The 26,403-nt window shown below is 45.4% G+C and overlaps 2 protein-coding genes across 4 annotated transcripts in view; one reads left to right on the top strand and one right to left on the bottom strand.

The window, feature by feature from the left end:
• The window catches only part of CDON (cell adhesion associated, oncogene regulated), a 94,894-nt gene extending 80,205 nt beyond the window's left edge, over positions 1-14,689 (top strand). Inside the window, exons 19-20 of one of the 3 annotated variants that reach the window (XM_081037765.1) lie at positions 9,678-9,853; positions 10,534-14,689. In XM_081037765.1, the coding sequence (XP_080893891.1) occupies positions 9,678-9,853; positions 10,534-10,697 (340 nt within the window). In that variant the 3' untranslated portion in view covers positions 10,698-14,689. Of the gene's footprint in view, positions 1-9,677; positions 9,950-10,533 lie in introns of all 3 variants that reach the window. The other 2 variants (XM_081037764.1, XM_081037763.1) reach the window with 2 other exon arrangements.
• A 1,035-nt stretch (positions 14,690-15,724) lies between these two features.
• On the bottom strand, positions 15,725-25,569 carry VSIG10L2 (V-set and immunoglobulin domain containing 10 like 2; the record flags this gene model as incomplete). The annotated part of the gene is given in 11 exon segments (XM_081037181.1): positions 15,725-15,822; positions 16,426-16,548; positions 17,215-17,511; positions 17,957-18,247; positions 19,563-19,823; positions 20,504-20,752; positions 21,294-21,569; positions 23,096-23,371; positions 23,624-23,948; positions 23,950-23,971; positions 25,484-25,569. Coding segments are annotated over 11 exon segments (2,304 nt in total).
• Positions 25,570-26,403: the final 834 nt, after the last annotated feature.

Genomic DNA, 26,403 nt, shown 5'->3' with positions numbered 1-26,403 from the left:
GTAAAAGTCAAATCAGATCATACAGAATCCCAGCGAGTCAGTGAAAGATTTTAAGTAGGACAACACTGTGACAGAACACTTTGGGTAGAATTTGGAGAAGCAGATGGATGGGCCAAGGGAGAGGATACAGGGCACCAGTGAGATGGCTTTTGCCGTAGTCCAGATGAGAAATCGTGCACTACAATAGTCGCAGTAGATATGGAGAGAAGTAGATGGGTTGGAGAGATTTAAAAAAAAAAGACACAAGTCATTGGTCGAGGAGGTAGGCTGACGGGGAGGTATGAAGGATGGTGTTCAGGGAACGGAGCCGTCACTGAGCTAGGAAACCCTGCAGGAGATTGGAAACCTGCAGGAGATGAAGAGAGACTGTTTACCCCTTAGCATACCTTTGGGAGTCATCCTGTTAGACCCCTGTGGTTCCTCATTCCACTCACCTTTACCCAGGGTCGCTCTCCTAGACCACAGCTATCTAAGAGCTGAAGAAGTTTGCTAAGGTCCTTTTCCATGTGGAATCTTACCTGCACTGGGTCTTGCCCCTCACATTTTTCTTACTCTGCCTCCTTAGGTTAAAACTTGAATGTATTTCTTGGAGGGGGCTTTTACGAAACGTCACTGCCAATTTTAGACCCCTTTATCATCCCTCTATTTTGGTAATAAACTGTCTGAAGAGAAAACTTTGCCTTTATTGTCTGAACTGGAGTATTGACGTGAAAATTTGCGAATAGGTAAGAGGGGAATGTGTACTGAGGCAATCTGTGGAGTTTTCTTTGATTCCTGGGCTTTTGTGGCATGTCAGAAATGACTGCCTCACTGTGTTCAGTTAATGTGAATCCTTTTCAGGTTTTAAGACTAATATGGAACAGCTCACTGTGAACAACTAGAAAGAAGCATGCTTAATGCAGCTTTTCAGGGGTCCAGCTCCTTACACGAAAGGCTTAATTGAGAAATCCTTGTGTAATTTGAGCATTTCAAGAGTTAAACAGACTTTAATTGAATAAATCAAAATGTTTCTATCCTTCTTCTTTCCTCTTCTCCTCAACTCAAAAGGCAGCAGTACAGTTCTGGATATGTAATCAAATGGGATTTTTTAGTTGCTTGGCTAGTTCAATGGGAAGGGATTGACGTTAAATCTGGTCTGTTTACCATCAGCCTTGATAATTTGTAAAAGAATAGAGATGACACTGATGAAATTCACAGGTGAACAGACTGAGTGGTCCCATCAGGAAGGAACAAGAAATTAACTTGAAGAGACCTAGAGAGATTGGAAATGGGCAGGAAGTAGCTAAGTAAAAATCAGGTTGGAAAACTGTACGTAATCCATCTGGGGAAAACACACAAGCTATATATGGCTGTTAGTCAAAGGAGAAATAAACTACTGGGAATTGTGCTTTAGAACACACAGATAATACAAATGATCTCCAGGTTTTTGTGTAATGATGATCTTAAAGTCTGTGTGTTGTTGGGTTTGGGGATGCATTTCCACGAAGGTGAACCATCCACTGATGTCAGATATACTCTGATAAAAAGAGTGTATAGAGATGAATATGAAAACATTTCATGATGGTAGTGGTCTCAGCACTTGGGTTTGCTCTCTCCGGTTACTTTGTTGAGTATGAAAACAACTCTGTGTCCACTGCTCCTGAACACTTTTCTCCAGCTTCTAATTTGTTATGAGTCAGTCCTTCTCCTATTCCCAACCACTTAGCTACGCCACAACCGGCCATAAAACCAAAAGAAGAAAACACAAAAAACCCAAGATTTCCTTTCTCTTCTATCTATGGTAATCTACCGAATTCGCTAAGAACAAAAATTCAAAGCATGGTGTCTAACTTTTAAAAATTGATCAGTACCTTCCTTTGGAGGACGTTAAGTACCTCCTACTTCTAATATGGAGACGGAGGGCCTGTTGTCAGGAAGTCAGGTGCTTGGGATTGTAGTCTTGGTCTTTTACTTGTAAGATTGTCTGAGTTTGCCATGTTCAGTAATGTACTTAAATCATTTATTGTCACCTAACATTTATTATCACGTAATATATGGCAATCACCAATAAACTAATTCCCCAAAGGAAACCCCCACTCAAAGGCTGGGGTCATTGCCGCATCCAACAAAGATTGTACAGTGAGAATGGGGAACAGCCATGGCCCCAGAGCAATGTCATCAGAGTTCTGGTGCACAGTAACTGATGATCTCCCCAAAATACAGGCTAGGTCAGCAAAATGACAGAGGCACCATGGCAGGAGGAAATGTCAGAGGTGAGCTGAATATCAAACTACTACCACGATGTGACTGTCTCAGAAATCTCAGCAACATATTCATGAAAATAAGTATCAGACACCAAGAGATTCTTAAGGTTAGTCCTGGCCCTCCAGGGATAATCAAAAGAGGAAACAATGTAAAATTCATATAATCATCTAATCAGAGCAATTCTGTACATAATCATGTTTAACAAATATTCAACTGTGTAATCAGAAATTGAATGCTTCTCCAGAAAATATTTCAGAGGTGCTGTGTAGTTTCAGTGGAATGTCAAAAATACGTTTAGTCAAATACAAAAGCAACATATTCTTCCAAACTCAGTCCGGTGCTTCTCTTCCAGTCTGTGCTATTCAGATTGGTGGTTAAAGAATATTTTATTATTTTTATGACACTGTAATAGTCATTTTCCTATCTTATAGGTTGGTCAGACAAGCCTCACCTGTTCACTAAAAGCTGTCTAACTAAAAGTAAGTTAGTCACTAAACGTAAACTAACAGGTCCCAGACCGCCTGAATTCTTGCAAAACAGTGTAGATTTTTGTCTGTTGCAAGATACACAATGTTTTTAAACTGAAGTAGAGTAGTTTTGTTGAGCCAGAGAGAACTCAGTGAAAACTGTCACTCCAGTTTAGGCCACTAATAACTGTAATCGAAAGACTGTTTGAAAGCCTAAAATAGTGAAATTATAAACCCTTTGTATTGAATAAACTGAACAATGTGCATTGTCAGAACATCTTAATGTCATATATTTGTAGACATAGACATTTGTCCTATTCTCTCTTTCACTACCCATAGATGTGGGTCTCTTAAGTTTACATATATACAGATATTATTTTTGTGATTATCTGATTGCTTTAGAAATTTTAATGAAAGCATTATCAATAAAATTGGTTTTACATACTATACGAGCCCTGACAATTAAGTTCATGAACGTTTGCAACGATGTTGCTAACCTTTTTTGATATCAGAGGGATTATTCATTATGAATTTGTACCAACTGGACAAACAGTTAAACAGATTTACTATTTGGAAGAGCTGAAAAGGCTGCGTGAAAAAGTTAGACGACCTGAACGTTTCACCAACAATTCAAGGCTCTTGCATCACGACAATGCACCAGCTCACATGGCACTGTCTGTGAGGGAGTTTTTAGCCAGTAAACAAATAACGGTGTTGGAACACCCTCCTTACTCACCTGATCTGGCCCTCAAAGACTTCTTTCTGTACCTGAAGATAAAGGAAATATTGAAAGGAAGACATTTTGATGACATTCAGGACATCAAGGGTAATACAACGACAGCTCTGATGGCCATTCCAGAAAAAGAGTTCCAAAATTGCTTTGAAGGATGGACTAGGCACTGGCATCGCTGCATAGCTTCCCAAGGGGAGGACTTCGAAGGTGATTGTGGTGATAGTCAGCAATGAGGTATGTAGCAGTTTTTCTAGGATGAGTTCGTGAACTTAATTGTCAGACTCGTATACCTAATTCAGAACAGGTTCCTTTTCTATATTTTTTCTATATTCCTTCTATATTCCTTTTCTATAGACTAGTCCTCTATGCTCATTTCTCAGCGTATAACCCTCAAGTTAAAGCCATTTTTATGCTGACATCTGGAATTGAACTGAAAGTAATGTGACTATTATTTACATTTGTTTATCTAAGTGGTTAATTACTGATGATTATGAGTTAGGATTTGGTGTAGTAGAAAATTGTACATCATTTTGGTTTATCATGTTGAAATTTGGGTTGTAATTAATTCAGATTATGATCCTACCATCAGGATCACTCTGTTCTTTGAGAGTCACAGTTGAGAATGAAAGTGGCAAGATGTTTTTAAACATTTATTTGTTTAAAACATTATTTGTTTTAAAATAATGTTTAAATGAACACTGCTGTGATTTTTTTCCCTTTCACTTATCAGAAAAATATTAATAAATGCTAAAGAATAGGCAGTAGGAAATTGTACTTTTCTCTTGCTAAATACCTGTAATTCTTTTCAAGCATATGTGTATTTAATCTGCTTGTTTACTCTCAGCACATAAAAGCAGGTGACATCAGCACACTCGTTATCCATGTGGTTGGCCCTTCCATCTCGACCATTCCTTCAGTCCTGCCCCATCCAAATAATCCATCTTCACTACAGTCTCAAAGAAGTGTTTTACACTCAAACTGTTAGACTGCCCTTAGACTTCATTTAAAAATCTCATTCCTTGCTTTAAATTGAAGAAATGAGCAGAAAAAAAGGAAAAACAGGGGAAGAAACAGAAGAACTTAAGGCATTTATTATCTGGTGAGTCTTCATTATTTTATGTCAGTATTGTGACATTTCATTCATGTGAGTTTTATAGAAATAAATTATTAATTTATACTATTTTGTTTTTAGGGAATTGCCCTGGTTTTTCAAATTCTGGCAAGTATTTTTTTTCCTACAGATTAACTTTACTTCTTTTAAATGAAAACTTTTTTTTCTGACCTGATACATTTTGCTTTGAAGTTTCAAATGCCTTTGTATGGCTTCCAGGTTCCTGCAGAGAAATGGGACACGAAGCCAGAAGCTCACTTAGTCTGTTGTACAGCGTCACCATGGGGAGTTTACTAAGTGCCTGCCTGTGCTGTACGCTTTGCTGTTTTAAGAGTTTTCTCTGACACTGAGGACTGTCATTGCCTCAGGGAGATTGAAGTTCAAGTCAGACAACTATGAAGTCAATCGATAAAAGAAAAACCAGACACCAGAATCCATATTGACCAATGACAGAAATACCTACCATTGTGATACAAAAATCAAAAGGGTACGTGTATTAGTTCATTCTCACTTTAATATACATGTCTTATCTTAGTATTGGCTGGGGTCTGTTGTTACAAGTTATTTTGAATAGTTAGCTTAATTGTTGCTCTCTAATAATAAATTTACTTGCTTATGAAAAAGGATATAAAATATCAGATTTTCTAATATTTATGAAGCATTTTTGAGGTCCTACTGTGTGCCGTTTACTGTGTGCATGGTGCTAGACATTATACCTTTAATTAGAGTCTATGTTAGTACTTTTACTACTTCCTAGACAATAAAATACTTTGGAACATATTAACTCTGTTTTTTTTACTCCAGTGTTTTGTGTTATTTTCGTCACATGTTTTAATTCTACGGATATGTAAAATCCTCTAAGACATTGCAATGATTGTTTTTTGCAGTCAGCATTTATTCAGGATTCCTGACATTACTGGTTTTTGTTGCTCCTCATTTCTTTCTGTGTTTCCTTTCTTCTGTCCACTGCTACTTATTTTCCTTCAACCTGAATTCTCGTTAGTGTTTTTTTGTAGCGTAGCTCTTAGGGTGACAAGTTCTTGCAGGTTTTGGTCTGAAAATGTCTTCAATTCATCTTCCTTTTTGAAGGATATTTATTACTGTTTATTGAATCCTCGGTTGGCAGTTACTGCCTTTTCGTACTCTAAAAATGTTGTTCTATTATTTTATTGCTTCCATCATTTCTGTTGACAAATTATCTGTATGATTATTATTCCCGTTTAAGGAACAATGTCTTTTTCTTCTGGCTGCTTTTTATGATCTTCACTTTGTATTTTGTTTCTAGCAGATTAATTTTATTTATAAGTGTAATTTTCTTTGTATTCTACTTGGTGTTCATGGAACTTTTTGAATCTGTGGCTTCAGTTTTCATCAGTTTTAGAAAATTCTTAGCTTTTATCGCTCCCAATATGGCTTCTGTCCTATTCTCTTCTCTCTTCTCAGAGAGACTCCAAGTATACATAGTGTTGAGCTTTTCACTATGCTTCATATGCCTCTTAGCTTCTTTCTATATTTTCCATCCTTTTATGTCTGTGCTTTAGTGTAAATACTGTGTAATGACATGCTTAATGTTCAGCAAACCTCTGTCCTTCTGTGCCCAATTTGCTCTTAACCCCATGTACTAAGTTCTTAATTTCAGTTATCCTACTTTTTAGTGTAGAAATTCTAAATTATTATTATTAGATTCTAGTTCTCTGTTAAAATTCTCCCTCTTGCCATCTGTTTTCTATTTTTTTAAAAAGTCTGTGTCTTCTAACTCAATATCTATATCACTAGTTTTTCTCTTTTTCCTGTAACCTGATATGCCTGGTAATTTTTTATTGAATTCTGGACTTTGTATAGAAAAACTCACAGGGGCTCTCGAAGATGTTTTCTTCCTCCATAAAGGATTTACTTTTTCTTTTGGTAGGTACTTAGGTAAGGGGCAGATCACTTTAATAAAATCAGGGATTGAGTTAATTTAATGCTGAGTTTCAGTCTTTATAAAAGCCTCTCTATTCCTGTTTCACCATTATCTTTATGACATAACCCTTCAGGGGTTCCAGTTAAAACCCTTGGGTGTTTATTGGGCCTTCTCTCTTTGGCGGGCTCTGAATTCAAATTTTTTTCTTGCCAGCCTCACGGAACTGCCAAAGTTCTCCTCAGCTTCTTCCCTACCACTTTCTACTTGACATCTCAGTGTTTCATCCTACACTGAATTGGCATAGGCCTCTAAAAGAATAATAATGCTGAAACTCAGAGTCACATTTACCTTCTCTCTGGAATCTGAGCCACTCAAATGTTTTGGTAGCTCTCTGATGACTTCAACAGATTTAAAATAAGATTTTTCTTTTTTAGCTCTTCTTGGCAGGAGAGTTGTTCCCATACAAACTAATCAGTCAGGAATTTAATTTTTTAGAATTATTTCCAAGAAATCATGGTATTCATATAGATTCTCCTGACTATAGATATTTCTGGTTGTTGAAAATCAGAATCCTTCTTATTCTCTAATTCCACAATTGCTATCCAGTGTAATTTCCTCGATTATGAGACAATTGAGTCTGAAATAGAAGAATATATACCAGTCTCTAGTTGGTAATGTGGGAAGCCACATGTCTATAACCCATCTCCAGTGTTTTTTATATCTTCTTGTATAATACTATATTATAATGTAACTATTTGTTTACTTCTCCATCTCTTCTGTTGGACTGGGGGCTGGAACTCTGCTGTATATACCTTTATATTTTCATTGTCTACCACAGTATCTAACATTTAGAAAGTACTCAGCAAATGCTTTCAGAATAAAGGGTTCTAGATAAGGTTAATACGGTTATTTATGTAGATGGATAATACCCTTTAAATTCTCATTAGCAGTAGTTTAAATTCAGAAACATTATTTTTCTGCCCTGATTTTGCCCACCTTTTAGATGAGTACCCTATTTAAAGTCTGCAGATTCCCATAAATTGAATGTACTTAGGGGGACTTTTGGGTTCTCTGGGTATTGAGACAGTGGAAGAGACTAATGATACAGTGTAAGATGGGGAGAGACCGGATAGCATGGACATTTTTAAATGGCTGTCAGGGGATTAGTGCTCATCTTTGCCAGTATCCATCTCTGAATTTAAGTTCAGAGCTGTATAAAATGTACAACAGAACGAGTAAGGAATGCAATACTCTCCTGGAATCCTGATTCATCCAGCCCCGTGCGCTGGTTCTGGCTCCAACCAACTTCCTTCTATACCAGTGATTCCTTCACTTTTTATTGGCTTAAGACATGCCTGAGGACACTTAGGTTTTGTTTGAATCAGGTTTATGTTTTTTGCTATATTATTAAAAGTTAAAATTATAGTCATATTAGATAATACTGTACCAGATTATCCGTACAAATGACTACCTGACCTACTTTGCTTTCATTCCAGATGACTGACATCTGAATTCCACTAAACGTGTAGTGAGTATATTTCTCTATTTGAAATTAAAGTTGGACTTATTTAAATTAAGAATTTGATTTACTGACAGATATCTCACTCTCTTTCAGGTTCAGATCTTTCTTCATGCTTAGCATTTGGTATTTCCAATAACTTGAACCAACCAAGAGCTGTTAGTAATAGTTGCATGGACTTCCCTTTACTGATTTTCATATGCCCCAGAATTATACCACCCCATGTTTAAATGATGGAAATCCAAAGAATTATTGTCTTTATTCCCTAACATTGCCTATGTTAACATTAACTGCAGCATACTACTGCTCAGTTCTATGTGTTTCCTACCTAACATGCCCAAATCAAAGCCAAATGAAATATCTTCTTCAAACTTTTCTTACTCCCAATTTTAGAAATAGAAAATATATTTCTGAGATTCCAGGTTCTGTTAATGATGGAATAGCTTGATCATCTATAGGCAATAATGATGAAATGTGGACAATTTGAAAGTACTGGAGAATAACCAAAAGTAAGCAGAAACTGAATAAGCCTAACCTGGAAAGACAATGAATGACATTTGTTTATGGATTTTATCTGAGTGCATTTTCTAGTCTTGTCAAGGACCCAAACAGAAGGTGTCAGAGGATGGAGTTCAAGGCCAACAGAACAACTAGAAAATTAGAGGGAAAAATCCAGTTAAAAAAATTACTGTACATGTGAAGAAATAGGAAAATGTCATACTTCTTCAAGGAGAAAAATAAAGTCAATATGAACAGACCCTGAGATGACCCAGATGTCACAATTAGCACAGTGACTAAAGCATCTGTTAAAAATATGTTCAAGGACTTTAAGGAAGATATGCACACAATGAATTCACATATGGGGAATTTCAGCTAAGCGATAGAAACTAAAAAATGACCAAATGGAAATTCCAAAGCTGAAAAAGTACAATACTGGACTGGAAAATTTACTGAAGGGGATTAACGTTATATTTGAAGACAACAGAAGAAAGTCATTGAACTAGAAGATCAATAGGAATTATCCAATCTGAAGAACGGAGAGAAAAACAATTAAAAGATAACACATATCTTAGGTGAAGGCAGGAAATAAAAGTATGACAGAATTGAAGTGAATGCCCAGTGCTCATACTAGCAATTAATTCTGCAAAGAAAAACACAACAAAACACCAAAACCTGGATTTTGAATATCTGATCTTTGCAGTGTTTCTTCAAGGGTGAGAGGGAACCTATTATTTGATTTCAAAGTACATAGTGTGTTTATCTTGGTTTTTGTAAGGTCATTTCTCTTATGTGGACATCAGTTTCTTAGTTTTATGTCGTCTTCTTCCTCTTTTTTCCCTCATTCTTGCCCATGGCAATGGCCTATTCCTTCTGTGTGCCGTATTCAGGAACCAGGTAATTATAAAATAGAAGACAACTTTTGACAGTAGACTAAGGCAAAGGAAGCATGTGGAATGGGTCATCATATAAGGTTCCATTCTTACGTGGCTTGCCTTTTGATGTATTCTCTTGTTGTATTCCACTTTAATTGTAATTTTTTAGTTCTTGATATATCAAATCATAGTGAAGCATTTAGTTATTTTTAAGCACTAGTCTCTCTTAAGAATCTGTGAATACAAAATACCAAATGATATTTCAAAATAGGTGTATTACTGATCCCTCTAGACAACATTCTGTTTCTTTTGGTTTACACTTTGTAGGTGTTTCACCAAAACTAATGGCACTTTCAGCAGTAGCCCTCTTCCTGTGGTTCCAGTGGTAGCACCTTATCCTCAGGATGGTTTGGAAATGAAGCCCCTCAGTCACATGAAGATGCCTGTATGTCTGGCTTCCACAACCCCCGACTGCGGCCAGTTACCTGAGGAGAGCATCACAGGTCACGTGGCACCAAGGCCTGCTCAACATACTTGCTGTCAGGGCAGTAGGAATGAGATCAGCTCTGATTCCACAGGTGCTGCAGCATTCAGCAGAGGTACAGGGAGACATAAAATTTAAGTTGCAGACAGTCCTCAGTTAGCTAAAGATGAGGGAAGAGGATGCAGATGTGTTCCTTCTGTGATTAATTCACATATTTCTTCAGAGACTGGGTGAGAGTGTTGGATACTTCAATAAAAGTCGACTAAGTTAAGGATTCTTTGAAATTTTGTTATTATCCACCTCTTTCACCTCAGGCTGTTAATCCCATTACATTTTGGAAAATAAATCCAAATAGGCTTTGATTTAGTTTCTACCTGGATAGTGCACTTGCTGAAAGAATGCATTTTGTGGTCATGGGCCTCGTTTCCTGGAGTTGTAGCCTTTCTTTAAGGTGGTTATTTTGGGGTTTTTAAGGAGTTTGCTTTAATCCTCAGATGAATTGTATAACTATTCATGAGAGCTCAACTTTATTTTAAACGTTTTATACCTATTGTCTCCCTCAGATTCAAACTAAATATAACTGGGCTCCACTTTTACTCATTATTCTTTCTTTGTTGCTCAAAGTAATGTGTTTAGACTGCTGTATAAAAAATCAGCCTTTATCATTTCATAATGCTCCCAAACCTTTTTGTTTTTCAGGAGACAGCTGTGTCCATTCAGAAACAGAGAACAAAATTTTAAGTTGGAATCCTCTTATTTTGCCATCTGTTTCAAAGGACTGTACTGAAAAGACAACATGGTCTCCTCCCGTTATTCCGTTAGACAGCCCTTCAGGGGTCCTTCAACAACCCCAGGAAAGCTGAGGATGTGCACGTGACTAGTCACATTCCCACTTCAAGCCAGTAACTGCACAGAACAGGCCTGGGGATGGACTGTGTGAAAGACGTTAATTCAAATCAGAGAAGAATCATTATTTATTTTTGTAGTAGTTATGTCATGTGAATGTATCTTAAAATGTGTGCCCTTTTATATTATTTATGCCTTAAAATTTTCCCTCCCTATCCCTTGCCCCCCCCCCCCAGTAGGAAAACCTAGTTTTACATAGTTTTCAATCACCTGAGAACAGTTGGGATCATTCCATGTCTTCCAAGAATCTCAGTGACAATAAGAGCTCCTCCTGCAAGGACCCAGCCTATTGGCTGATTCAGCTAAAAGGGAATTGCGCAGGCCATTTGAGGTTTTCAGATGGAAAGCTATCTTCAATATTGTATTATCAGACTTTCTGAGAACATTTTGAAATCAACCACGGTTGTAACCTGCTGTTCATAATAGCAGATCTCTTCTGAATTTTATTAGTGCCTTCCACAAAAGTGATAGCTGACCTGTTGACTCACGCTCCTCTCTATCTGCACATGGGTACGAGTTATGTTCGGTTTTCCCGGCGCTGATCACACACAGTGTCCTGGACATGGTTGAGATCAAGGTCTAGTTGGGTTATTGCAGTCTGCAGAAAGGGAGCCAAGGCCAGGGAGAAGACGAAGGCCTTCAAGTCAAACTGCTTTAAAATTGCATGTGTTTATATAAAAGGGTCACGGTGGACCTATTTTGACTGTGTCTGAGAGTAGGAACAAAATAAGACTTTAAAGTGGTGACTTGAAAAGAGATTCGTGTTTTTAAAAGAAAGGGGAGGGTTTCAAGGGAGCCCATCGTGGCAGAAGCTCTGCCATTACTGTTTTGCTCATGGTACCACACCACCTGAAAATCATCATTTTCTAACTTCCAACATGGGCAATACCTGGAAAATGTGAGTGTCAGGAAAGACTTAATTAGGAGGGAAAGGGGGTTATGGTTTGAAATTTCCTGACATTCTTTCAGAATGTCATCACCGTAAATACCATGTTTCCCTGAAAGTAAGACCTAGCCAGACAATCAGCTCTAATGCATCTTTTGGAGCAAAAATTAATATAAGACCCGGTATTATTTTACTATAAGACCAGGTCACTATAATATAAGACCGGGTCTTATATAATATTATATATATAAGACCCGGTCTTATATTAATTTTTGCTCCAAAAGATGCATTAGAGCTGATTGTCCCACTAGGTCTTAAATTTAACTAAAGCTTTGGTTAGCAGAGCTCATAACTCACAGTTTCTGCTGCCTCTGAGTGACAGGCACTTATTTGCAACTGTCTCTGGAAGGCTTTTCTTTCTCCACATCTGAAAAACAACAACAACAACAACAACAACAACAAAACCAAAAACACCCCACAAATACATTGTAAGTATGCCTAACAGCTGGAGTCCAGCTTCAGTGGATCACTGCTCCTTTTGAGATTGTGCGTCCCTTTGGGGAAAGAACCTGAAAATGGTACTCTTTAAAAGAGTCCAGCAGTTCCAGCATAAATGAAAAAAATTTAGTTTCCCAGAAATTGCAGTGAAATAGACTAGAATACTATGTTAATCAACCTTCTATATAAGTGCATCAATATTCCCTTCCATATGTCTATATATGTTATAAATAGAACTGTTAGTGAAATGTGCTGTTGAAGCTGAGTCACTATGCAAGGGTTCCTGCAAGTAGAATGTAATGAAAATGATTTCGTGGTCAGGTATGAGGGGTGCTATAGAATTCACGTTCTCCATTCCAGGTGTCCATGCCTATACTGGATATATTCTTCACGTTGCGTAGATGCAATTAGTTTTGGAGGGGGATGGCTGCATCCCTGACTTCTGTGACTAGCAAAGGACAAAGTCCTCATACACAGAATATGAAAACATACCCCATGCTTGCCAGTCAAGTTACAGCAATGCTGTCACAAAGCAAGTTTTAGAAAACTGGGGAGTAAATGTTTGTAGGCATTTTGATTCAGGAAACAGGTGTATTAGCATGAGCCTTAGGTCATAAACTGCTTTTAAAGATTGAGTTTCAATATGGGATTTGTCCACCAGGAAGAGAAAATGCTTTACCTTTAGGGCAATCTCATCGTGGACTGCTTTATTTATATTATTAGTAACGCTGTTTTAAGTGTTATCCCTTTTATTGTATTTTATTTATAAAAATGCCTTTATATATTGAGATATATAAATATAAATATAACTATATATATAGTTGCCTTTATGTTTAGGAGTTATGAGTTCTCCCTAACCATGAGTTGTTCTGAACTTTGATGCCCTGCACAGTCACCAAAATCAGTTCTGCCTAAATGGCACTTCACCAGGAAGCCAGGGGACATAGTACAGGGCGGGAGATGTCACCACCATTTGCGGAGTAGCTGCTGTGGGCCAGGCACCGCTTGGAGCTTGTTACTGCTGTCTCGTTAACCCTCACAACAAACCAGCAGGGTAGGTGTTCAAGCCCCCACATCTCACAGCTGCAGAGCCTGCATTTGAACCCAGCTGATGTGGAGCCGGAATCTGAACTCCTTCCATTTTTCCATGCTGCTTTCCAAAAGCATTGTGGGTCACTCTTTTAATGGAACCAGTCCAGTTCGCCATGCTCCAGTCCACCCCTGCTGTGAGGTTTCTCTGACGCTCTTTACAGCTCGAGAAGCTGCCCTTTGTCCTCCATGGGCAGAGCTCTGGGCTTGTTCCGGGGTCTTCCTGGAGTCCACATTTCTCCCTGTGAGCGCCCCCAACCCCAGAATCTGATCTTCACTTGGCTTAGTGATCTGTAGTTGGCCAGGCCTCTTCCTGTTCCTTCTTATCGTAGAAGTCCCTGTGATTCTTTGTTTTAGCATTAAACTCCCCCGACTCCTGTCATTTCACTATCTCCTGTTTTCCTTCTTTCGGTTATGCACTGGTGGTCTGGTGACAGGTGATAGTCTGGTGGCGTATAGGATGTAAGTTAAATTGCAATGTTTTAAACCTTTTGAAGTGGTCTTTTAAAAAAGCGTTTCTTCCCGGGTTTCGTTTTTGTTGAATGAGTCTGAAGACCTACACATCCATGTTAAGCCAATCATGTGGCAACTCTCATTCCGGCTACAGTCCTGCCGAGAAGTTCGTTTTATGTGGGATTGCACCTGTGTCACTCTCTTTAAAGCAATGACTTTGAGACACATGTTCTTGTATCATATTGAAAAGTGTGTTTTATTTTCCTTGAAGTTGTAATAGTGTGTTTGAAATTGTACATATTTTAAGTGCTGTAGCTTTGACAGGTTTTATTTGGTTGATAGGATTTTATATTAAAAGAATGCTGCTGTCATGTAGAGTGGCAGTGAAGATGGGGTGCTCAGATACTCGCTGTTTGTATAAAGCTGCTTATAGCTTGTGATTGGGTGAGTGTGTATCTCACTCTGAAATTCTTTGGAACCTCCACCCCTGAAGACCCCCGTGTGCATCTAAGAGCCAAGCGAGTCAATCCCTTCTGACTGCAGGGATGGAGCCCCTGCAGGAGCAGGATCTAGAACAAATGTTTTAGGGGGATGTTGGGAGAATACCTGAGCCTGGAGCTGAGCTGTGTCAACAGGCAAACCCCCTGGGGGGCATTATCCTATCCTTTGGAAGGATAAAGCAGGGAGGGAAAGGAGCATAAGGAAAATGTGGAGGTGTGGTCCCTCCTCCCATGTCTCCTATTTTTACCATCAACCTAGAGCAACATCTGTATGAGCTCCAGGGTAGAATGTAGCCTCTTCAAGAAGCAGCTTTGTTTCACTGCTCTAAACAAGAAAAAATAAAAAAATGTCTGGGCTACTCTGACTAGAAAGCCAATGGGGTCTTTTGCATGGGGGTGGAGCCTTGTTATATTTTATTCTCCATATTTAAATGAGGCTTCCATAAGGCTTAGCCCCAGTCCTGAGAGCTCTGAGGGAACTCGAAATCCCTTTTCGAATAAAGTCTAAATCTGTGAGAACCTAAGAAGCAACTTCAGTTTCTGTCAGTTTTCTGTCTCCTTTCAAGGCGCCACTTTCCTTATTCCTGGCAAGGCCATCCCTTGGCTCTCTTGCTGTTTCTCCTCCGAGTCCCCTGTGGAGCCAGCTCTGAGACTTGCCTCTTCTAGTCAGTCGAACAAGCATTCGTTTGTGTGTCACCCAAATTTCAGACACACACACACACACTCTCGGAGCCAGTGAGTCATGCTGGCAGCTGACAGACTGTGACTTGGGAACAGCCCAGGTCCCCTGTCAGCCGGCCCCCCCAGGCCTGGTGGCAAGCTGCATCTGCAGTTCCTCTGCACTCTCTTGTCACGGACTCCTGGAGTCTAGCGACTGCACCCGTGTCACCACTGCGGACTCGGGGATACTCCTACGCCAAAGGTAGGCGACAAAGGCCTGGGATTGGCACCTGGCTCTGCTACCAGCTCTGATTAAGCCGGTCCTGTGATAGAGGCTTGTGTCCTTGGGGAAGGAATTTGAGACGAGGAAAGTAAAGAACTGCCAGACCACATCTCTTGCTACTGTGGAACAAAGGGAACACATGCCTACATATCTTGCTTCCTCGCAGTAGGAAAACCTGGGACCCACCTGAACCTGTGATCAGCCTCTCCCTGGGGGAGTTGCAATTGAAAAGACCTACTAGTGAAAGCATCAGGTATGATTTATTTAGGAATTACTCAGTTCACAGACTTCGGAAGCAGCTAACTTGCTCACATAGCACTAGGGACTGTACCCAGAACCATCATTCTCACTGGCCCGCGGCCTCCCCGCTGGTCTTTTCTCCAAATGTGTGTCTTCCTCGTCCTTCCACCTCAATCTCCCACAAGCTGGGCTTGGACGTTTCTTGTAACCAAGTCTCGATGCACTGCTGCTGAGCCTTGCAGCTCTGTAAAGGCTGGGTAGTGAGTGGGGAAGGCTAGCTGGTGCAGCTACCTTGGTTTTAAGACCAAGTATGACAGAGGGGATCTTCCCCCCCCACCTGTCTCCCTGAGCATATTTGCACCTTCCTCAGCGCCCTCACGGTGTTGCAGTCACTGTGATGGTGACATTTACTGGTATATCCATGGATTCTTGTGTGGGGTCTGAACCTGGGATGGTGGATGGTGTTCCGATGCCTAAAAGAAGAGACATGAACAAAGGAGAGAGAGATGCTTTGCAGGTGTACCAGATTGTTCTCAGAGGACAAAAGAGAGCGAGCATCATGGATGAACCATGAGTAACCTTTGGGAAAAAATTGTGCTTACCTGCCTGTGCCTCAGGGCCTTCCATAGAATCCCTATGTGGGTGCCTTTGCTCCCCGAGGGCGAAGTGGGAGAGTAAAGTTAGTGACCACAATTCCCTTCCAGTTAGGGGAAAATCGTGACCCCCCCAGAATGACGGGTTCTGTACTCACATGGGAGCAAGCAGTTGACCAAGGCCTGTAGAAAGAAAAGGAAAAGGTGCATTACGTGAACAACCCAGCCGAGGTCAAAGAAGAGCCTGCCCTTCCTCTTCGGCTCCATACGAGAGACTAGGAATCCAGACGGGGATGGCCCCAGACGCCCGAGGTCGGGATTGGAGCCCCACCCGATGTCCTGCATTGGGGATATGTCACAGAAGAGCCCAAATTTCCTGCCCAGGGCTGGGGGCTGGGGGTCAGTGTGTGCACCTCTTTGGGATAGGTGGTGATGTGACCACCTTGTGGGGTCGAGCAACCCCACCTTCAGTTTCCCACTCACAGGGGAAAGTCTCCGGGTGCCGGGCAGCGTACTGGAACACTAGCAAAGAGGCCACCGTTGCCACCACCATTCCTGTGCCTGCTGCACCCAGCACTGCTGGGTAAGCGCTGAAGGGGGGATCCGCTAGGAAGGGAGAGCTCTGGTTGCATGGGATAGGTTTAGAGCCACAGCCGAACTTGGCAGCAGTGGCTTGTAAGGCAGCAAGCAGGCAATGCCCTGTTCTTCCAGTCCCTCTCCACCTGACGTGAGGGATCAAGAGCAGGGCTGGACCCAGAGAACCTGGAGACCAGGTCTCTCCCAAGGAAAGAGGTGCTTTTTGTGCCTGGTGCTCTTGAGATCTGAGTCCCCAGCCAGTCCCCTATTTCTGGCACAGGCAGCAGGCCAGTTCTCTGGGCAGCTCAGGGCTGAAGGGACGGATACCATAAAATGAGGAATTCCCAGGAGAGATAGCGCCTCAGGAAGCTGAGAGCCCACCTGTGCCCCAGGAGCATGAGACTGAGGCACAGAGCTGGGCCTCTATCCTTATTTAATCTCCACCTTCCCTATGGCTCCTGATTCAAGTTCAACTATGGCTCCTCCACCTAGACCTGAGGCCTCCGAGGGAGGATGGGAAAGAGGAGTGGAGAGTCCCTGAGGAGAAGTTGGAGGAGAGGACCAAGATGAGGAATGGAGGAATCAGTAAGAAGGAAGCAAAGGAATGGAGTAGAGAATGCCCTGTCTGGGGAAGATGAACCCGGGCTCAGTTTTGTGGAGAAAGAGGAGAACATCGCATGGCGCTAGCCCCAGCACCTGGTATCTTCACCTCAGAGGGATGGCCAGTTGTGTGGTGATTCAGAGCCAGGACTCGGAAGGCGTAAAGGACCCCTGGGTCCAAGCCCCCCAGCCGCCGGGTCCTGCTCTCTGGCTCGATGTCACCAGCTGCTGTCTCCCAAGCCCCAGCTCCTGGGCCTGGGACACTGGCCCTCCGCTGCACCAGGAATCCTGTCAAGTTCCCGGGGCCTCGGATGGCCCATTGCAGCTGCACCTCCCTCCGGTGTCTGCCATAGGTCAGGCTGCTGATGGTGACGTTGGGAGGAGCTGGATACCCTGGAGGTGAGGGTGAGGACACATGCAGCACGTGCACACCCAGCGCCACGGGTGCGTGTGTGCTTGTGCGTTCAAGTTTGTTCCAGTTATGTTGAGAAAGAGCTGGGAAAAGGCCCTCGACTGGGGTGTGTGGACTTGACCAGTTCTGTGTAGTTTGGGTCTGTGTTACCCTAGACTTCCACTTCTAGGCCTCAGTTTCCTCATCTATAAACTGAGGAAAAGATTATTCTGACCCATGGAGTTCTGTTTGCCTGTATTGAAGAGTACCTGCGATTCCCGTTCACTAGCCAATCTAGAATCATGCCTTCGAGGGCCTGACTGTGCCTGAGGGAACTCACAAGTCCAAGTTCTGGAGCAGAAATTCCAATGCCTTGTACCTACAGGGCTGTGTCCGCAGGTTTCCCCCCTGGCCACACAAATGCACGCACGCCCCCACCCCACTCACTCAGGACCTCCAGCTGGATGCTCTGACTGCTGCTGCCCAAGGTGTTGTGAGCCACACAATGGTAGGTGCCCCCGTGGTGAGCTGGGTCAGCAGCCTGGATACCAAGGCGGAGCTGGGTGCCCTCATGGTGCAGCATGAATCCAGAAGGACCTGGTTCCACCGGCAAGTGCTGGGGTCCCAGCCAGAGGAGCTGGGCAGGCGGCATGCCTCCTAGGAGGGTACACGCCAGCCAGGCCTCTCCCCCCTCCAGCACTGACACCCAGGGCTCAGCCACTGCCAGCTGTGGGGCTTCTGTGGAGACAGAGACAGTAAGGTTGGGAGATGTCCCCTGCACCTGGGCTAGTGGGGAGGCTCGAGAACAAGGTTCTGGCATCGGTGGAGGGAAGGAGAAAGAATAGATGGGGGCTGTGGAGTTGACAATGAAGTTTGTCTTGGGCCAGTCTGCCTTCTCTTTCAGGTTTCCATTCTATGCCCGATTCCTATCACAATGTGCTCCAAAGCTTAGTGATAATGTATTCCTCCATGCTCTTCTCCACAAAACTCCAGGCTCAGCTCCTGCTGGTGGGGTCCCCACCGGTGGGGCCCCCGCCTTATTCGTCTCAGTGTTATCCTCCTCCCTCCCAGCACATGGCACAGGGCCTCCTTCCCCTGTGGCTACCACCTCCCTCCCCGCCCAGGGCTGGGCCCACAGCAGGTACTTGGTTTTTATGGACTGACTCCTAAAGACCCAGTTTCAGGTATCAATTGAACATCTTGCGGTGGGATTTCCAGCTCTGAGGCTGAGTAATAAGGACGGGAAGAGTTTCAGGTGGAGGACCTTCTTAGAACCCCTGAAAACGTGCTGGTCACCAAGCCTTGGAGACCAAGATATGACTCATTTGGTGAGAATTGTTATATGTGATGGCTCCTCTACTTTTCTCACATTTTTACTTCAATATCTAATTCATTTTCTTGAATTGTCAATTAAAGGGGCCTGACAGGGCCAGGTGAAGACAAAGAAAGAAACCAGACCAAAAACAACTAGAGGGAGTGAGAGAGGTAGAGACAGACCTCTGACACCTGAAATGTTAATTCAAGTCAGGAATATAATCAGGTGCCTCTTATGCACGTCGATGCAGGTGAAGCCGACAGACAGTGGCTAGTGGGTGTCCCCCACACATGGGACTGCTGAGCACTTGAAATGTGGCTCGTCTACCCTGAGATGCGCTACAATTGTAAATATACACACCAGATTTTGAAGACAGTAGGAGAAAACCAGTGTAAAATGTCTCATTCATTTCCCATTACCCGTACACATTGAAATGATCATATATTGGACATAGCAAGTTGAACAAAACGTTTCACCTTTTACTTTTTGCTTTTGAAAAACGTGGCTACTGGAACATTTAAAATGGCTCACATGATATTTTCATTGGACAACACAGACCAAACCCCCTTATTTTATGGATCCAAAAACCTTGAGTCCCTGGGAGGAGAGGTGACTCAGTCTCTTGACTCACTTTGCATTCCAGCACAGCCAGCCCCGCAGAGCCCTTCACTCCGATGCCAAAGGGCTGCTCCCCCCACCCCAGCCCCAGGACCCGGTCAGTCACTCGCCCCCACTCACCCAGCTGCAGCCGGCAGTGGGGGTCAGGGACCCTGAGTGGGTGAGTGCCCCTGCAGATGAACTCTGTGCCAGCCAGATCTTCCTGGGCTTGCAGGACGTGGACTGCCAGCGAGGAGCTGCTGCTGCCCAGGGGCTGCTGCTGGCCATCCAGCCAGCTCAGCAGGGCAGGGGGCTCACCGCCAGGCCACTCGCAGCTCAGCATGATGAACTGGTCTCTGGTCGTGGCCATGGTCCGGCACGTGGGCCTCCGGAGGGGTTCCCCTGCTCAGGAATAAATGGCTCAGCATGGCCCTGCAGGGGCAGGAGGGGCTCAGCAGGCCTACCGCATCCCTCCTTCATTTATTGCTTCCCTCCCCCATTCCTCCATTTACTCAGTCACTCATTTATTTGTTCATCATCTATTGAGAGCTGAGCATGTACCAGGGAAACAGTGGGAACAGACACTACTAAGCAAACAATTAGAGTATAATTTGATGAGTGCTGGAGTACAGGTAGAAAGACAAGCTCTCTGGGGCTTCGGGAAGGAGGACTTTGAAAACAAGATAACATTTGAACTTGGTCTTGGTAGGTGGGTTGGAGTTTTAAAGGAGGAGAGCAAGCTGCATTGGAGACCAGCACGCAATAGAGGAGTAGAAGTAGAGTGTGAGGAGCCTGCTGACCCTGGAGGCTGGGGGACAGCTAAGGGAGTGTCACAGGGCTCCAAGACCAAACTGAGGCAGACAGGTCACGTTGTAGGGAGAGACTAGGGCTGGGTGGAGAGAAGGTGAGACGTGGGGTCTGGCTGAGAGCGGCCCATCTCCTTGTTACATCGCGAGTCTCCGAGTCTCGGAGTTTGTGGTGTGGGCTCCACCCCGATCACAGGGCCCCCCATCTCTCTCCTGACCCCTACCCACTCCTCTGCCCAGGAGGTCAGAGCCTTGCTCTTTCCTGTCTCCACTCACACAGGGTGATTCTGCAGAGGGCGAGAAGTGCCAGGGCTGGGTGCTGGCCAGTGCAGGTGAAGACACTGCTGTTGGCCAGCTGGGTGGCTGCGTGACTCCAGGTGACGTTGCTGAGGGCAGCAGGGCCAGTTCCCTGGGGCCCTTCCCACTGCAGCTGGGCAGCGGGAAGGCCCCCAGGCCAGGTACAGACCAGAGTCACAGCGCCAAAGGTGGGGAGCACTGCACAGGAGGGCTGCCCCTCAGGGGGGTCTGGGAGAGAAGCAGGTTCAGATGGGGCTGGAGCAGCCCCCAGGCACAGCTGGGAGGCCCTGGGGGCCAGAGGTGTCAAGGTGGGGAAGTAGGGAGAAGTGGGTGAGCCGGGAAAGATGAATCCCTCCGGTGAGCAAAAGGCTGAGCTCTCAGGTCAAGGGGCAGTGGCTTGGGGGGTTGGACAGGAGGTCAGAGTCCCAGGGGAATCCCCTCTGGAAGCCCCCAGCAGGGAAGTGAGCCCATCTCCCATCTGTATCCCGGGCACTTTGTCTCACTGTCCTCGCTCCACCCTTCTCTGTGCCTCAGTTCATTCCCTGGGGCTGCAGGAATAATCACTTGGGCGTGGGCGTGGGGTGGGCATGTCTATATAGGGTCAGGGCGTGCCCCTCTGTCTGCCCCTTCCCATGTTTTTTTAGCCTCTCTCCCTCCTCTGAACCCTATTTGTTCCAAGACCTGCCTCCCCCACCTTCTGCCCCACTTTCCACAGTTGCCTGGAGTCTCCCAGAGCAGGGTCTGGAGGGGCCCCTCCCCATACACTCACAGTAGATGGTAAGCTGGACGGTGGTCTGTGTGCGGGTGTCCAGGCGGCTGTTGTGGGCCAGGCAGGTGTATAGGCCTGTGTGGGCACGGCTGGTGCTGGTGATGGTGTAGGTAGGCCCAGTGTGGACCTGAGTGTGGTCACGGAGCCACACGTAGTGACTTGGGGGGTTGGAGGCAGCCAGGCAGCTCAGAGTCACTTCTTCCTTTTCACTGGCCCAAAACCCCTCCTCAGAGAAGTGTGGTGGCTCCACCGTGATCACAGGATCATCTGGACCATCTGGAGGCAAGGAAGGCCTGTCACACCTACCCAAGCTTTATTCCTTCATTCACTCCTGTAATCATTGCTCATCATCTGACAACCATGTATTATTATGCACTAACTGTGTGAACCACTACGCTAGGCCCCCAAGGAACCCAGAGTCTGGCACAGACAAATATAGGTGATCAGTGTCTGCAGAGGTGGGCACCAGGCTTTGGGAGCCCTGGAGGTCATCTGTGACTCTGGGACGCTTCCCTGAGAGACTGTGGGTTGGGCTGAGGGCGGGGAACAGGTGCCCAACCCTCCCACCTAGGCTGGCATGGAGGAGTTTCTTGGGACTGGGACGAATGGTCCCTCTAGGCTGGAGAGAGAAGAGAACAGGGTGGGATGATGCCAGCAGCCAGCCCTTTTCACTTCTTTGGGTCACTCCCTTCCCTTCTCTCCCGGGCCCCCTTTCTCCCTGACTCCAGAGAAGACTGGATTGTCTGCCTCCTTCCATTCGGCTTCTATGTCTTTCCCAAGACTTGCTCACTCTCTCCTGCACAGTCCTCAGTTTATAATTCCCACAAACTGCCTCCAACAGACAGACAGGGCCCCGTTAGGCCCTGCTCCTTAAGTCCTCTCGGCCAGCACTGCCCAACAGATACATGGGAACAACCACAGGTGTTTAAAATTTCCTGTAGCCAGATCTTCAAAAGTAAAAGTACCCGAACCCAACCAAGCAGAAACACCAATAGGTTTTAATAATTTTGATATTTTTTATTTAACCAAATACTTCGAGAATATTGTCATTTCAGTGTCTAATATATATAAAAATTATTGATGAGCTATTTTATATTCTTTCTTTAGACTAAGTCGTCCATCTTACACTCGGAGCACATCTCAGTTTGGTGCAGTCACGTCTCGAGTGCTCGAAGCCACACGAGTGGCTTCCATACTGGGCAGTGCTGCTCTAGACCATCCTAGACTTCGTCTTGCACACAAACTTCTGATTTCTTTCAGAAGTTCATTAGCTTTCTGTTCTCGCCTTTACTGAACTAGCTATTATGGTCTTTTGTCCACTTTTGTATTAGCTCGCTACTTCCTCCTCACTGGCTGTTTTGGAATTCTTTGTATGTTCTGAAAATAGTCCTTTGTTTACTATATGTGTTTTAAAGACAAGCTTCTGCTTTCTACCTTCAGGCCCTCCGACGTCCCTCTTGGGACCAACTTGCTGCCCTCTCTTCCCACTGTGCCCAGGGAGTGGTCTCTGTTTCCTCGGGTTCTGTTGACTCCTGAGAGTCCTTCAGGCAGACTTTGTGGGCCACCCCTGAATTATGGGTAAAATCGTGACTGTGAGTATATGCACATTTTCCTGGGAAGAGGGGCCCATGACCTTAACAAGGTTTAAAGCCCTTTGTGCTGAAGCCACCTTTGGCGCCAGTGGGTGCAGTGCCCTGAGGCTGGGTTACTCCTGGGGGCCCTGAGGCTTGTCAGGGGGCTGAGTGTGGGTGGGTAGGGGGGTGGGAGTCTTGACCATTCTCCCTACCGCCAGTCTGACTCACAGATGACGTCCAGGAAAGCTTCATCGCTGCTCAGGAGGTTGACCGCGTTGTGGGCACTGCACACGTACCAGCCCAAGTGCACCCGGGTGACTGGCTCCAGCTGGAATAGTCGCTCCGTCACTCCCACCAGGGTCTCCCCAGTGCCTCGGGGTGCCTGATGCTGCCAAGCAAAGATCACGGGCTCCGTGCCCTCCCGCACTGCGCATGTGGCCACCACGAATGTCCCCTCCACTGGGGACGGCTCACTCAGCCGCACCTGAGGCTTCGATACAGGCACTGGCCGGAGGAAGGAGAGGCCCAATGTTTGTTATTGCAGACCCAGACCGTGCCCGTCTGTGTGCGGCAGCCCAGCCCTTTCTAGCTGGAGGCTGGCCTGCCCACTGGTTTGCCGAACATCCCGTATTTCCTCTCCCCCGGAGGCAGGCCCTGTAGAACCTGGGCCCAGCACATTATCCCTGGAAGCACATGCAAATAGGTACAAAGCAGCATGCAAAGCAGCTCAGGCCAAGTCCCTGGTTGGGCCCTCACCCAGCACAGTCAGACTGAAGTGGGAGTAGGTGGTACGCAGCTGGCCTCCAGCCTCGTACAGGGCCTGGCACAGGAAGTGGCCGCGGGCACCCTCCCGTAGCTCCCCCAGCACCAGGCTGCTGTTCCGCAGGCTCACGCCTCCCAGAGCCGAGGCCCCGGCCTCCACCTTGGACTCTGCTCCATTGGTGACAGCCACAGGCTGGGGTATCAGCGAGCCCAGGGGGGTGAAGCTCCAGAAGACCACCAGGGGTGCAGGCTGGGAGCCACAAGCAAGCTCCACAGAGCTGCCCCTCACTCCCTGGACAGACGCCGCCTCCTCACCGGGCTGCCCTGGGGACAGAGTGGCAACTAAGGACATCTGAGCTGTTCTGGGTTATGTTGCACCCCCTCCTTGCCCAGAGCCTCTGTACCTAGTTCTGCGGTCTGAGAGGGTGTGGCAGGGTTTGATTACACAGCATAAGCACTTTTGGAGTTGGGGGGCAGAGAGAGTTTGTAAGGCAGCCTGCAGAGAGTCTCCCGCTCAGCTGTGCCGTAGGAGCGGGCAGGGTGGGGAATCCTTGACTGAGATCAGGGAGTGGAGTGGAGCAGAGGTTCCCGCCCTCGCGGGTCATCAGACCGTCTGGAAAGTCTGATGGAAATAGAGATTCCTGGGCCTTATCCCAGACTACTGAGTCAGAATCCCCAGGTGGGTCAAGCATCCAGAAACCTGTGGTTTTTTTTAAACAAACATCCAGAGGTTAATCTGATGATCAGCCAGATGACACCACAAGAGTCAGGAGATTTGCTGGCAAGTTAGGCCCTGAAGACCTCAGTGTAGGGATTGTAGACCCATCAGCAAAGGGAAGATGACACCAGGCTACCATCAGCCCATCCAGCATTTATTCATTCTGTCAACTGTTTAAATGATAAAGTGCCTGCCTAATGCGAAGCTCCAGGGTAACAATGAAAAATGAGCCACCCCATGGTGGCTCTCATGAAGCTTTCGATTTATCAGGAAGTCAGACGTCCCAGTCATTATGGGGTAAAGCTGTCAACAGGCCTTCTTTTCTGCGGAAAGCCTTGCACAGAACCCAGCGCCTGACAAAGCACCGTGCTCTCCTGTTCTCGTGGCAAGGTTACTGTAAAGTGCCGACAGCCTCAGCATATGGGGATGAAAATAAGTGCCTCAGAGGACAGCCAAGCCACAGGATAGGTCACACCAGCTTCCGGTTGCTGAATGCCCCCTGTGGCGAGGGCCAGTCTCGGACTCTACATATCACTCGCTACTGCCCTTAATTGTTACAATAGTAACATCACTGGAAACACTGGAGCATGAAATCATTTTGTCCAAAAGCACAGTAGGTTGTGGAGCTGTGGCTGGAGCCCCGTCCAACTCCCAATCTGAGACTCTCCTCACTGCTATCAGCTTCTCCAGAGACAGAAGAGAAGACAGACATGGAGTTGGAGGGAAGGGATCGAAAGGAAAATTCTGATGTTCAATTGACTGAGAAGAAAACCACTTAACCCAGAAACTGATGCTTTTCGGTCTCAACAGCTCTCAGGGCCCTGAAGACCATCTGGCCTGGAGGAAACTTTCTGAATCCAGATCTGACCATGTCACTTCCATGCTTGCAAGGCAACAGTGGCCCTCGGGATAAACCACTGCTTTTAAGGTAATAAACAGTGCTGTGTTCTGGCCCTGCCTCCCCCATCTGGTATGTCAGTGGTCACTTAGGGCACGCTGGCTAATGTCTAGCAGATGAAGTGGCTACTTCATTCACCGAGTGGCTACACAAGTGCAAAAGAAGTCTCCTGAGGAAGAACAACGGGGAGTGAGTGGGGAATGGGCTACCGTGGGGGGTGGCTCACCTGAGGTGTCACTCACCTGAGGCCCCCAGGTGCAGAAGGCAGAATGGTGTCAGCAGCAGGAGGCCTGGCGGTCTGTGCAGGGCCCTCTGACCCACCATGGCCCCATGTCCCTGGGTGGCTGCCCGTCTGAGGTGCCTGCCTGACGCTCAGGCGCCCTCTCCCCAGAGCAAAGCCCAGCCTTGGAAGGATGGGGGTCTGGCTCAGGTTGCCAACCTCAACCCTTCTGACACCTCTCCCCCTGCTCTCCTGTTACCCTCACTGCCCCGATTATGGATGAATTATTTACCAGATGATTCACTCCATCCATAATGCAGAGCTGGGGAGAGCAAGACCTGGGTGGGACAGACCTAGGAGAGCTCCCTGCATTTTTATTTTATGATATAAAAATTAGAGAGTCACTGAGATATAGTGAAAAAGGCCCCAACCTCATCATGTGCAAACACCTCCCCAGTGCAGGATCCCTGCCTGCAGCCCTCCAGACTATAGGGTCCCCGAGGTTTGTTCAAACACACCTCTAAGTGGCCTTCGTTCCCTCTGTTTTCCTAACGATCTGTTAGGAGAAGCTGACGGAACCGTGGAAGGAACACAGTCTGTCTGACTGACAGACTGTGAAACTGTGCAATTTCTGAGCCTCTCCAAGCTTTAGTTTCTTCACAGACAAGTGGGGATAATAACCCAACTTTCTTGTAAAGATTATTGTGAATGTTAAATGAAAAAACTTAAATTAGTGTATGGGGGGGGGCTTCTTTGGTACTAGTAATGTCCTATGTCATATCTTGAATAGGGATTACAGTTCATCAAGCAGCTCGTTCATTTTTTTTATATACTTTTACCTATGCTTCATAAAATTCACACACACACACACACACACACACACACACACACACCACCACCACCAGCAGGCAGGCAGAACACCATCTTGCCTGCTCCTG

Source organism: Rhinolophus hipposideros (assembly GCF_964194185.1).
Source record: "Rhinolophus hipposideros genome assembly, chromosome: 24".
In the NCBI taxonomy this organism is placed as follows: Eukaryota; Metazoa; Chordata; class Mammalia; order Chiroptera; family Rhinolophidae; genus Rhinolophus; species Rhinolophus hipposideros.
The sequence above is the reverse complement of the archived record's forward strand: the minus strand, read 5'-3'. Positions and strand labels throughout refer to the sequence as shown.